This window comes from Schistocerca serialis, chromosome 1 (assembly GCF_023864345.2).
Source record: "Schistocerca serialis cubense isolate TAMUIC-IGC-003099 chromosome 1, iqSchSeri2.2, whole genome shotgun sequence".
Lineage (NCBI taxonomy): Eukaryota > Metazoa > Arthropoda > Insecta > Orthoptera > Acrididae > Schistocerca > Schistocerca serialis.
Window position 1 is genome coordinate 1,109,154,386 of NC_064638.1, and position 13,291 is coordinate 1,109,167,676.

A 13,291-nucleotide genomic window follows, 5' to 3' on the forward strand; every position below is an offset into this window, starting at 1 on the left:
GGGAAGTTGGTATTTTTAATATATAAAGCGAGTGTTTGTACTACAGATTGCAGGTGCTGATACATTCAGTGGGTGCTTTGAAGCTGGTAACTATGGGACAGGCAGGGTGACTGGGTTTATGGATCTTAAGAAGGTAAAGGGTGGGAGTTAGTACTCTGCATGGGGCCAGAAGTTCTATGGATTGAGGCATTAGTCCTTGTGAGGAGCCTGAGATTTTAAGGGGGGCCTGTAGGTCAGTTTGCACCACAGGGATGTGATAGTGATCCCAGATTATGTATGTATGCAGAAGTGTCAGAACACTGGTGTAGACCCTTGCTTACATTCTCCCTTCAATCAGGTACCACAGTCTAGTCACTTACTGCAGTTTGTAGTTGGTTTGGTGGATGATACCATTGGGAAACTTGAGGGGCAGATAACTGCAGGATTTTATAGAAGGAGAGAAATCAGTTGGTCGGAAAAGGCAGATATGGTATATGGATCACATATTAGATGGGTAAATGCAAGAGATTGCTGTATTTAAAACTGTAAAACAGGCTGGTGAAGAGAGGATCACATCCAGAAATAGGGGACTTTCATAGTTAGGCCTTTGGAAGTATCTCCCAGCGACAAGCAGATTTCAAGTAAGAGAATGTAATAACTTAGTTCAGATGGTACAAAATCACATTTTCAAAAGAACCTGATACAGTATGTGATAGGATTCATGAAGGTTAAGAATATCAGAGATGGTGGGATTGGCGAAAAAGAAGCACAAGTAATTATTACATCAACCTTGTTCAAAAGATTTCCCAAGCCATCACATCCAAACCAGGTACTGGTGATCCCTCCAAAAAACAACATAGAAGTGCAGCTCTTGTCACTCAGTATTATCCTAGCTTCTGACCTGGGATAGTTTAGGTAATGCCCTGCAATAGATAGATTATGTATCATCCCATTTACATGGGGCTCCCAAAGTCATATTTTGTAAACCGATTTCCCAATACCGCTTCTGGGTGGTAAACACTTCAAAATCAATTATGGAAATCCACTTATGGTTGCCGGTTTTCCAAGTTCACAATCGAATTTTGCTTCCATGTAAATGCAGTTTGTTTTGAAATGTGCTTAGGCTGTGAGGTTTCATGTTGTTTTCAAAAATCTTTGGCCAATATTAATGGAGTGGCGTTTTTTACAGTGAAGGATAAGTAGAAATATTTGACTGAAGCTGTTTACACCTCATCTAACTGAAGAGAAATAGTGATTGTGCTGATTAAATCATAAACTGTAACAGCTGTTTTCCAGGCACCATATTTAACTGAGATAGCAAATACGCTTCAGAGCTTAACATGTAAATATGACAGTGAAAAATGGTTTCCAAAATTCAGTTTTTGTCTCTCGGAAGATGTGTCGCATGTAAATGCAGTCTATGTCGCGAATGTTAGTACAGAGGGAGGTGGCATCAATGGTGACAAGCGAGGTGCCACCATGATCTGCAAAATGAGACACACCAGTAGATATGACAAGTTTCTCAGAACTCCACAGGTGGGAACCGGTGTTACATGTTATTGGTTCTCACTCACCTCCACCCCATCCCCACTCTAAATTTGTGTGGTCTCAGCATTTCTTTTCAGTAACTACTAACTATTCTTTTACTCTGCTTCTTTTTCACCAGTTCCTCACTCTCCAATATTCCAAATCCTCTTCTTATGCCATGATGAATCCTAGCATATATTATATTCCGCCCTTTTGAAAACATGTCTTTGCACTATTTAAACTAAGGTTCCACATTCTGTTTCTTGAAACCTGCTTGTCCCTATTTCTGGAAGTAATCCCACTCTTCACCAGCTACTTTAAAAAGATAACTTCCTAGTATCATGCCCCAAAATGACGTCCATTCTGTCTCACCTCTTGCCAACTGCACTGTGAGTAGCTTTCTGCCCCCCTCCCCTCCCTCCTCCCCAATCTTCATTTTATCCTGGTCAGCCCAATACTCCTTTTGTGAAAATTTCCCTACCCTATGGTTCTTTCCACTGTGATCATGATAGCTGTAACACTTGCCTGATGCAGCCTCCTACCACCACTTATAAAAGCATCGTAACTTAAAATATATACTGCCAAACGGAGAGCCACCTCTGAAATGACATTCCATGTACCTGCTGTTATGTAAACACTGTTTGGTCTTCCACATTGGCATGACTACCACGAAGTCGTCAGTTAGGATGAATGGGCCTAGACAGAGTGTGTACCCAGCTAACACTCAATATCCTGACTGTGGTGCCTGTTTCAACACATGTGTTATCCAGATTCTCCCTCCTCACAACTGCACAGGTGGGAAATGGCATTACATGTGCTTGGTTTTCAACTCCCATTTGTCCTAAAGATACGTTAATTTCTGAACTCTCAGCATTTTCTTTTGCTAACTATTCTTTTTCTTTGATCCCTCAGTTTTCTATCTCTTATTTTCTGACCTACCTACATTTCACCAACCTCCTTGCCTGTCTGTCATGTATAATTCAATTAGCTTTCCGCTCTTATTGACTCCTGCACAATGTTTTTTTAGTACTTTGTGCCTGGCTTATTACCCAATCTTCAGTCTTCAAGTTCTCAGGTTTTCGAATCTTATCTGATGCAAGCACTAACAATCAGTCTTTCCTTCTCATTCCATCCAGTAAGTCTTCCACGACCCAGGTTCAGGGCAACTTTTCTGTAACTTTCCCCATTTCCTAAGCCTCCCCAGTCCTCTTCCTCAAAACCTCTTCCTTTCTGTTCAGCTTTTCTGCCAAAGAAAGAACAAGTGGTTCTTAAAGCTTGCACTTTGCCACATCTTTTACATGTGTTTTCTTCTGTCACCTGCTTGGTGAGTAGATTTTTTAATCCATCCATACTATATTTTCAAACACTGATTATTTTTGCAGCTGTATAGAAGAACATCATGATTCATACAGTCAAATGCCTGTAGGTCACAGAAAAGACCAATAGGTGCTATTTTGTTATTTAATGCTTGCAAAATTTGTTGGGCATGTAAATGGAATTCTCATTTGAGCAACTCTTCTCAGACCCAAGCTATGACTTATTGACAATATTATTGTCACTCCGTTGGGATATTATTCCAAAAAACATCATCATCTCAAAAATTTTGAAAAATATTGGTAGTGAAACAGATCGGTAGTAACTGACACCTCTCCATTCACCTTTCTTATAGAGGAGTTCTACAATGGCATATTTCAATCTTCCTGGAATAATGCAATGGGTTCATAATGTTTCAGAAAAGACTGTGTTTATTATATGGGAACAAGTCTTTAGTACTCTGTTGGAAACACCATCAAATCCAGATGATCTTTTATTTTTGATAGAAGACATAATATTTTTAATTTCAGAAGGAGAAGTGGGTGAGACATCAGTAAGACTGAATTTTGTGCAAGCTGGTTTTTCAACATACTGCTTTCATTGTTGAACTGGTTATCTCTATATTTATTGTCACAATTAAGAAATGATAATTAAAGGATCATAATTAAACATACCTGATCATTTATAGCCTTTCCATTGAAATCAATAATGATATTATCCTGTTCTGTGGGCTGTTGTCCTGTCTCTCTTTTCACTTTATCCCACATGGACTTAAGTCTGTAGTTGGAATTACTGATTACTGACATAATGTACAAGTTCTCTTACTTTTTAATCACTTTTATCAGTAATCCTGAGTGATTTTTATGGTGTGCAACTACTGCAGGAACTTTACTTGTTTTTGCCAGCAGATCGATGTCAGTTTTTCTGTCAAAATACCTTAACCTCACTAGTGACCCATGATTTATTTATTTCTCTCTCTCTCTCTCTCTCTCTCTCTCTCTCTCTCTCTCTCTCTCTCTCTCTCCCTCTCTCCATGGCTGTTTAATGTACTTTCTGTTATCAGATCAAAATGGGTCTGGTGTTTCATGGTGTTCTATTTTTCTCTGCCAGTAGATAAAAATAACAGACACACTTACCTGAAATTATACACTGCACCTAAATCTATCTTAAATGGATTCTTCTTTTGCATTTCACATTCTAATTCCTCTTGATTTGAGAAAGACAAAAAACGTATATATACATCATCTGCCAGTGTGAAAGAAAATTCTCTGTTTTGAAAGTAATTAGGTGTCACTGTAACAAAACAATATGATACTATTAGAAACTTTTAAAGATGAATCACTGAAGCATAATGGAGTAAAAATATGACAAGTCTTTGCATCAAGTTTAACACCTTCAAACCAGCATCAATAAAGGTCAGAATTTAAAATGGCTATATCACTCATGATCACATTAAAACTTTAAGATTAAAGATTTACAAACAAGTCGCTTGTTCTTGCTACATTGTAATTTGCTTTCAAAATGTTTATACTCTAGTCCAGGGCCGATTTAAGACCCAAGCGATGCAAGCTACCACTTGGGGTGCCACAACTGTAAGATTTCTATACAGGATGTGTCACTATTAGCAGCTGCCACATGGGGCACTAGGTTGAACCAGCCCTGCTCTTGCCTAGTCCATTGTGGGATGCTTGTGGTCTGGGGAACTAGTAAAGATTTGACCATCATTGACACCTTGATGTCTTTTAACTTAATGGAAGCTTAATAAAAACATACTGTTTTGTAGTAGTATACACAATTTTGGGAAAGAAGTTTGTGTGGTTGTTGTTGCACTCAGGAAAGAAGTTTGTGTGGTTGTTGTTACACAATGTATGACCAAGGTCACAAACATGAACAATCCTTACCCGAAAGATAATAGGGGTGAAAGAATTTTTCATTGTCCAAGTTCATATCACTGTCAATGATATGGGTCACACCTATAACCTGACAATAACATCTTACAGTGCTAGTGTGTCATGTGTGACTGATGATGGTCCAGCCATTGGACAGTGGCATGTAAGTAATTTATTTTTAATTTGTCTTTTTGTGCAGTTTTTGCAACAAAAATATGTTACCATATTTAGACTAATGTCAAATGGAGGTGGCGTATCTGCTGCAGAAGACAAGAAACTGAAATCACCGAGGTAGAAATTGAAACTGAATGTGAGATTGATTGGGCAAGACTCGGTATCAGGAATGGGCATAAAATGATAATTGGATACTTTTATCGCCCACAAGACTCATTTCCTGATGTAACTGAAAACTTTAGATGAAACCTCAGTTTGCTTGTAAGTTCCCCGATCATACTGTAATTGAAGGTGGAGACTTCAATAATCCAACTATCACTTGGAAAAATCACAGTATTGTCAGTGGTGGGTGTGAAAAGACATCCTGTGAAATATTACTAAATGCCTTCTCTGAAAATTACCTAGAACAGATAGTTTAGAACCCCACTCATGATGTAAGTATATCGGATCCAATGGCAACAAATAGACCTGACCTCTAAGGATGTCCAGACAAACTGGTATCAGTGACCATGACATGGTTATGGCAACAATGTTTACCACAGTGTAACGGATAACAGAAACAAATAGAAAGATATATATGTTCAGTAAACTAGATACAAAATCAATATTGTCATATCTCAATGAGGAATTTGAAACCTGCAGCGCACGGCAGGAGAATGTAGGGGAACTACGGCTCAATTTTCTGAGTGATGGCAGTTTGTCGTCTATTACTTCCAGCCATTTGGGCTCCCACTTACGCATGATTCTTCTGTCAGATAATGAGGTGACAGTGTGAAAAGGTGCAGCACACTGATGTACAACAGCATCCCAACATGGTTCTTTGGATGCTTTGCCATTTTCCTGTATCTCAATTTGTCCAGGTATCTGGCAAAAGACCAAGGGGTTGTCATGGATGCAATGGATTGACTGGTCAAGTGGTTACATTTGGTGGACTGCTTGTAGTGCACTGAGCTACTAAGAACAAACAAGAAACATAGTAGTGTGATGCCTTTGAATCCGCTCCAGGGCCATCATAATGTCATAGAACTCTACATCTTAATTTATAAATTGTTCCAGAAGGCGCACTTGGAGAATCCTACCAAGGGAAACAGCTGGACAAGAGAGGCCATTCCCTTGCTGGGATCCACTTATATCAACAATTACTAAACTGTGGTATGTACTTAAAAGAAAACAGAGTTGTACGAACATAATCTGCACTACAAATTTTCTTGTACTGTATTACAATGAAAATTACTTTGAGCCTCCGAAGATGCCATGGCAGAAATTTGTTCCGTACCTGACTGTGTATCCAGAGATCTGTTACATCCAGATCCCTGAGACAGTCATTAGCACATATCCTGTATGGCTTGTTTGCTTGGATCCGAAAAGTCTGTCGATATCTGAATGCCCTTATGATAGACATTGTCTAACATCTTGAGGTAGGAAATACGGGCTGATCCATAGAACATGCAGCTGTAATTTAAGCATTATCTGACGAATGCCCTATAAAGCTGCAGGAAGTGGGGCCTGTCAGCTCCCCATGACTTTCCGATAAGGCATTTCAAAGCATGCAATGATTTCATGCCATTTTGTTCGCAGGTCTTTCAAGTGTGGGAGCCGGGTTAATTTTGAGTCAAATTATAGGCCCAAAAGACACACATTGTCCTTAAATTTCAAAATTGTGTGCTCCTTCATGAGCTCTGGTAGGTGAAAACTGCAATCATGGTTAAAGTTGACACAAACAGTTTTCTCAAGTGAGGAACTAAAACCAGTTTTATTGGCCAAGTTTCCAACCTCCTTATGATCAGCTGAAGTTGCCTTGTCATTGTTGTCATAAGATTGGAGGAAGACTAGAGATCTCAAAGTCACCCATGAACAAAGAACTTTTAACTGGGCTTCTGAATACAGAAGAGATGCCAGTGATAGCAAATGCAAACATTGTGGCACTGAGTACACCGCCTTGAGGGTGCGGGGGAGGGGCATTCTCCACATTCTCCTGAGGAAAACAGTCACACAAGGAATCACCAATGCGAAAGTGAATGGGCCTATCCTTGAGGAAAGACTGAATAACAATTGGTAGACTCCACAAATGATCTTTTATGTCCATGTGGTATCAAATATTTTTTTCTACTCTCTTCTTCTTCTTTTAAAAAAAATGAACGAACCAACTAAATGGTAGCTCTTGTATTTGCCACCTCTGGTAGAATTAAGTTGTAAAGGTGGAATGGTAGTGCTGGAACCACATTGAGAGTGACACAGGTGACCCCAGGATTTGGGGGGCCAGATGAGGCTGCAAATAGCCATATGCTCGTGAGTCTTACCCACATGGCTGGTAAGGGCTACTCTGGTAGTTATTAGAGCTGACACAATCCTTGTCTGAGTTACATATGGGAATTAATATTAATTCCTTTCAAGCGACAGGGTACTGTCCGTTTGAAACAAGATAGGTGCTTGTCTTTGGCTCCAGGGCACTGAAGACAGCATGGCATAATGAATCCGATGTGGTCTTGGGGCAGTGTCTTTGCCTGCATACAGAACTGATTCCAATTCCCACATGGAGAATGTAAAATTGTAGACCAGCTCAATAACAGAAGAAGTGGAACCTCCTTGTCTCCACAGTCCTCAGGAACATCCGTTCATTTTTTGCTTTAATTTCTGGTGATTGTTCTCCACAGCTAGAATGTTATCGTACTGTTCCTTCAGTCAGAATCCCAATGTCAGAGGAAGAGGTATTATCATCTGTTGCACAAAGCATTACAGTCAGGTTCCTAACAACAGAAGGTGTAAAATCATCGAAGTTTTGAAAAGACTTGCAGCACAGTTTGTGGCACTCAGGTGTACGCATGGCACAAACGGTTTTTATGAGGATGAGAAACAGTTGAGAATGCAGCTCACTGACCCAAGGACAAGCATGACCGGTGAGAATATTTGCTTTGTTAACCAGCTTATTGAAGAGGGCAGTCAAATAACAGTTGCTGAAATTGCTACTGAGGTTAGTATAAGCTACAAAGGTGCTCAGGCGATCATTACTGACAACCCTGGATTTCAGAAAGTGTCCACAAGATGGTGCCACATGTTCTCATTGCAGAGCACAAAAAATTAAGGAATGGTTCTGGACACACTAAAACATCCTCCCTACAGTCCAGGCTCATCACCCTGCAGTTTTCATTTGTTTGGACCACTAATGAAAGCAGCAGGACGACACAGATTTGACAATGATGGTACTGTTGTAGAGTTCGTGTGGAATTGGCTGCTGTCACAGCAAAATGAAATCAAGAAACTGCCTATCTGCTAGGAGAAATGTTTTTCCCATTCATGAGACTACATAGAAAAATAAGCTCAAGTGCATAAATTTTTCTGAAGCTTAAATAAAACTATAAAAAAATTCCAGTTTATATTTGATTCACCATTGTAAAACTATGGATTAATTTGGCATGACTAATGTAGAGGTCATTTTCGATGGATGGTGGATTTTTGCCTGCTGTAATCAGATGACACTATTGCTCCATTGTGAAAGGGAAACATCTTCTGGCAAAACATGGTAGAAGACCCTAAGTAGATAAAGTCTTTTGAGTCACATTCAAATGTTGTATCATCTGATTATGTATCAAATCAACACCTAAGGTCCAATTGTGTGACCAGTTAAGAGACTGAAGCAGTTCCCAGTTAGTGGAAGGATCATTATATAACTCACCATAATGGGGAAAGGGGGGGGGGCAGCTAAAGGATATGGGGATGTTTCCAACTTGTCTTTTATGCATACAAAAGGCAGGCTGGTGAACCATCATTACTTCTTACTGTATTTAGTTACGTAGTGAGGCTTTGCCTGGAGAAGCTTAACTGTGATGAGGATAGGATGTGAAGAATGTCACTTGAGATGCTGCTGGGCCCTTCATCATTTCTGAGTAGCTATTACAATGTCTTTGGTCCACCATGGTACCAGATCATAGTGGGGTGACCTGTAAAAATGGAATAGCATTTCCAGCACTGTGGGTGATCACCTCAGAGACATCTCCCACAATTTTGTTGAAGCTATCAGATGGGGAGTAGACAAAGGTATACAATTGACAGATGTCTTCTTCAGAGAGCCCAATGTGGCAACTGGTCTGTCTGGTGGTGACAAGAAAGTGACCGTATCACTGCAAAGAAGTCACTATCACAAAGATCATCATGCAGTGGTGACTAACGAAGACACAAGATTGGGGGAAGGTAACATAATATTTGCAGTATCCTGGTCCAGTATCCGTGCATTATGCGGCTGTACTGCACCACATGCATAGACTGAGACTGGAAAGAAGCTGGTCAGTCAAAAGGACCTTACCAGATGAAACGTTACTTCAGCACAGAGGTTTTTGCACACTAAAATTCCAAAGTTGTAAAAAGGGAGGAACGGAGAAGAGCTGTTGAATTAATGTGACCATCTCAAGAGAAGTAAGTGTCCTGTCTGGAACAAAATAAGTGAAACAAATGGTGATCACTGTGGTAGTCTGTACTTGCACCACTCTTGCTTCCAATGTGGTACAGAGAGGTATCCACTCACTGCTCATTTCTATGCAAACCAATGTACAGACCCCTCCCATGACCAGTACGATTCCAAAAAAATGCATGACAATGACAAAAGTTGGATGGTTCTTTGTAGAGTAAAGAGACTAAATTGCATGTTCATCAGTCCCTTATTCTTCAGTCACACAGGTCTCAGATTAAAATCATACCTCAAAAGAATCCTATCACTTAAAATCAGGAGAAGGAACAAAATGTGTAAAATTGTGTAATCACACTGAACAAGAAAACAAAAGTAGCAAGCCACAATGGAAAACATTAACTAAAAAGAAAAAAGGGGTGGAAGATATTAAAACAATATAGCAGACGGGCTGGGCAGGCTAGTTGCAAAAATAAAAAAAGGATGAGCCAGTCTCTTTCCAACACACTAAAATTTCCACCCTAAAAACACAAGACAAGAGGAATACAGAGGTGAAAAGACGAACACCAACTCAAACAGACAGCACCAGAGGGAGCAAGGAAGAGTTAAAATGCAAGCAGGGTGAAGACCTGGGAGAGAAGACCAGATGCCGAGCTTTAGATCGAGTGGTAAAGACCTCCCTCTTGAATACATCTTAAAACTAGATCAGCTGTTGCAGCATTGTCACCTAACACCATGGGTAGTGCATCAGGAAGGTTAAAATTCTGCCTCAGAGCAGCTAAATTTGGACAGTCCAACAAGATGTCAACCACAATCAAGCGTGAACTACAGCAACACTGAGGCGGGCCCTTGTGACGTACGAGGTGACACTGTGTCAGCCAATAATGGCTGACGCAGATCCAGCAAAGGACAATGGAGTCATTGTGAGAGGCTCGCATGGAGGACCTCCGCACACTCGTCATCTCCTTTATCGTGCATAACTTATTTGACAAAGTCAGGTACCACCATTCTGTATTCCAGAGCCCAAAGATCTTGTGGCGTAATACCGATCGATGAACAGATTCCAGTATGACAATATTGAGACAGGGTTTACGAGTAGCTTTTTTGGCTAGCCTGTCAGCTAGTTCATTTCCTGAGATTCCAACATGTCCCAGAGTCCATACAAAGACCACTGCCCATCTACATTGTTTGAGGATGTAAATGGACTCTTGGATGGCCGTTACCAAAGGACAGTGAGGACAGCACTGGTCGAGAGCTTGTAAGATGCTCAAGGAGTTGTTACAAATGAGGAAGGATTACCCGGCACAGGAACAGATATGCTCAAGAGTGCGAGAGATGGCTACCAACTCTGCAGTGAAAACACTGCAGCCATCTGGCAACGAGCGATGGTCAGTATGTCCATAAGCGAACCCAACATGACCATCAGACCATAAGTGTAAACTGCCTCTGAAACCTGGGAGACACCAAGAATAGACAGAAACAGGTGGTGGCGGGCCACAGGATGAACTGAGTCTTTTGGGATTGTGAAAGGCCTAGACGAAGCTGTGGTCAGGGCAGACGCCATGGAGGTGTACGTGAGTGGACCCGGAGGAGAGGTGGTACAGGGAAAGACTCGAGTCAGTAAGAAGGGACAGGACATGGACTGCAATTGTAATCCTCAATTTGGGCTGTTGTTGTGGGAGATGGATTGCCATGTTAGGGAAAAGGAGATGGTAATTTGGATGTTTAGGTGAGATGTGAACATGCGCAGTATGATTGGCAAGCAGTTGTTGCCACTGATCCGCAACGGAAGAACCCCAGCTTCCACGAGTAGGCTGTTCATGGGTCTCATTTGAAAAGCTCCCATCATCACAAGGTGAACACAGTGGTGTATAGGGTCCAGCATCCGCAATGCTGAGGGCAATGCTGAATCATACGCCAGTCTCCCACAGTCAACATGGGACTACACAAGAGCTACGTACAGCTGCAATGGTGTAGGCAGTCTGTACCCCAGTCGCTGTGACTCAAACATTGAATGTTACGGTGCTGCCAGCACATTTGCTTAAGCTGACGAAGATGGGGAAGCCAAGTTAAGCGGGCATCGAAAACCAGTCCTAAAAAGCAATAAGCCTCCACGACATTATGGAGATGAACGATAGGATATAATAGGGGAAACTTTCTGAATCACCAACTCTAACTCTGAAGGTGCAGAACAAGTTGTGGATGCAGGTAAACTGTACAATGGCGACAGAAGTGCATGACACAGGTCTTAGCAGCTGAAAACTGAAAGCCGTGGGTGAGGGCCCATGACAGTGCTTTTCGTATGGCTCCCTGCAATCAATGTTCAGCCACACCAATAATAGATGAGCAAAAGGAAATACAAAAGTCACTGCATATAAGAAAGGTGATACTCCAAGCCCCTCAGCTGCTGCGATACCATTTGATGGCCACTAAAAAGAGTGGGATACTCGGTACAGAGAACTGTGGGACCCCATTGTTTTTAGATATAGAGGGAATAGTGTGAAGCACCCACTCTATCTTTGAAGGTGCGGAACAACAAAAAGTTCTGTATAAAAATCGGGAGCATGCCCTAGAGATTCCACTTGTGCAATGTAGCAAGGGTGTGGTGTTGCCAAGTGGCCTCATAGGCTTTCATCAAGTCAAAAAAGACAGCAATAAGGTGATAATGACAGGAAACGGCCATTCGGATGGCAGACTCCAGGTGTACCAAGTTGTCAGTGGTGGAGCAACCTTGGCAAAACAGACCTGGGACAAAGCCAGAAGGCCCCATGACTCAAGGAGCCTACACAACTTCTGGCTCACTATTATGTTCGACCAGATAGCACAGATCATTGGTGAAGCTAACAGGACAATAGCTATCCATACCTAGTGGGCTCTTATTACCAGGTTTTAGCACTGGAACAAAGATACTTTCTCGCCACTGCAACAGGAATTTGCCACCGCTCCAGATGCAGTTGAAGACAGCAAGGAGGTGGTGCTGGTAATCCACTGAGAGATGTATAATCATTTGGATGGATTGGATTGTTTTATTTTAGGGTGCAAAAACAACTGAGGTCATACGCGCCCAAGTCAAAACTATAGAACATGAAGACAGAGAGGAGCTAAAAAACAAATACACAATGATCCCAATCAACATAAGAGAAGAAAATTAAAAACCGGGATGTGGAGAAATGGCTATAAAATACACCATAGAGAAATGGAGGTCCAGAACTAAAAATTAAATGGTTTTCGCTATGTTGCTATTATGGATACAAGGTAAAACGTCATTCGCTAAAACAGCCAATAACTCAGATGGCAAACTCAAGTGGGAACGTAAACGGTTAAAACTTGGGCATTCCATCAGGAAATGGCGGGCAGTTAAAACTTGGGCACAATTTGCACAAAGTGGTGGGGGAGCACCAGTTAAAAAATGACAATGGCTAAAAAGGCAGTGCGAAATACGCAACCCAGTTAAAATGACCTCCTCCCGGTGAGAGGGATGAGAGGAGGTCAGCGAAGCCACTGGGAGAGGCTTAATGATCTGGAGCTTATTCCCATGACGGGAGGACCAATGGTGTTGCCAACATGACACCACCTCCTGACAAATGGCAATACAGATATCATCGGAGGGAATACAGGAACTAGTGGGCTGAGGTAAGAGGATTGCAGCCTTGGCAGCAGTGTCAGCAGCCTCGTATCCTGGCAGACCAACATGACCAGGGACCCACATAAACATCACAGTGGCTTCATCAGGATTGAGCAAGTGACAGTTTTCCTGGACCCATTGCACTAAGGGAAGGGCGGTGTACAACGCACGGAGACTTTGGAGAGCGCTGAGCAAGTCTGAGCAGAGGACACAATTGAAAAGCCTGTGTTGCCGGATGTACTCCATGGCCTGATACAGGGTGAAGAGCTCTGCTGTAAATACTGAGCAGTGTGCTGGAAGCCGATGCTAAAAAATGTTGGCGCAGATGACGAAGGAACACTTGACACCGTGTTCAGTTCGAGAGCAATAAGTGTACACAAAGAT

The 13,291-nt window shown here is 41.7% G+C and overlaps 1 protein-coding gene across 1 annotated transcript in view; it reads right to left on the reverse strand.

Annotated features, from left to right (window-relative positions):
- LOC126416684 (DNA primase small subunit) overlaps positions 1-13,291 on the reverse strand; it is an 87,960-nt gene that overhangs the window by 59,519 nt on the left and 15,150 nt on the right. Inside the window, exon 2 of the mRNA XM_050084492.1 lies at positions 3,957-4,113. Coding sequence (XP_049940449.1) covers positions 3,957-4,113 — 157 coding nt within the window. The remainder of the gene's footprint in view (positions 1-3,956; positions 4,114-13,291) is intronic.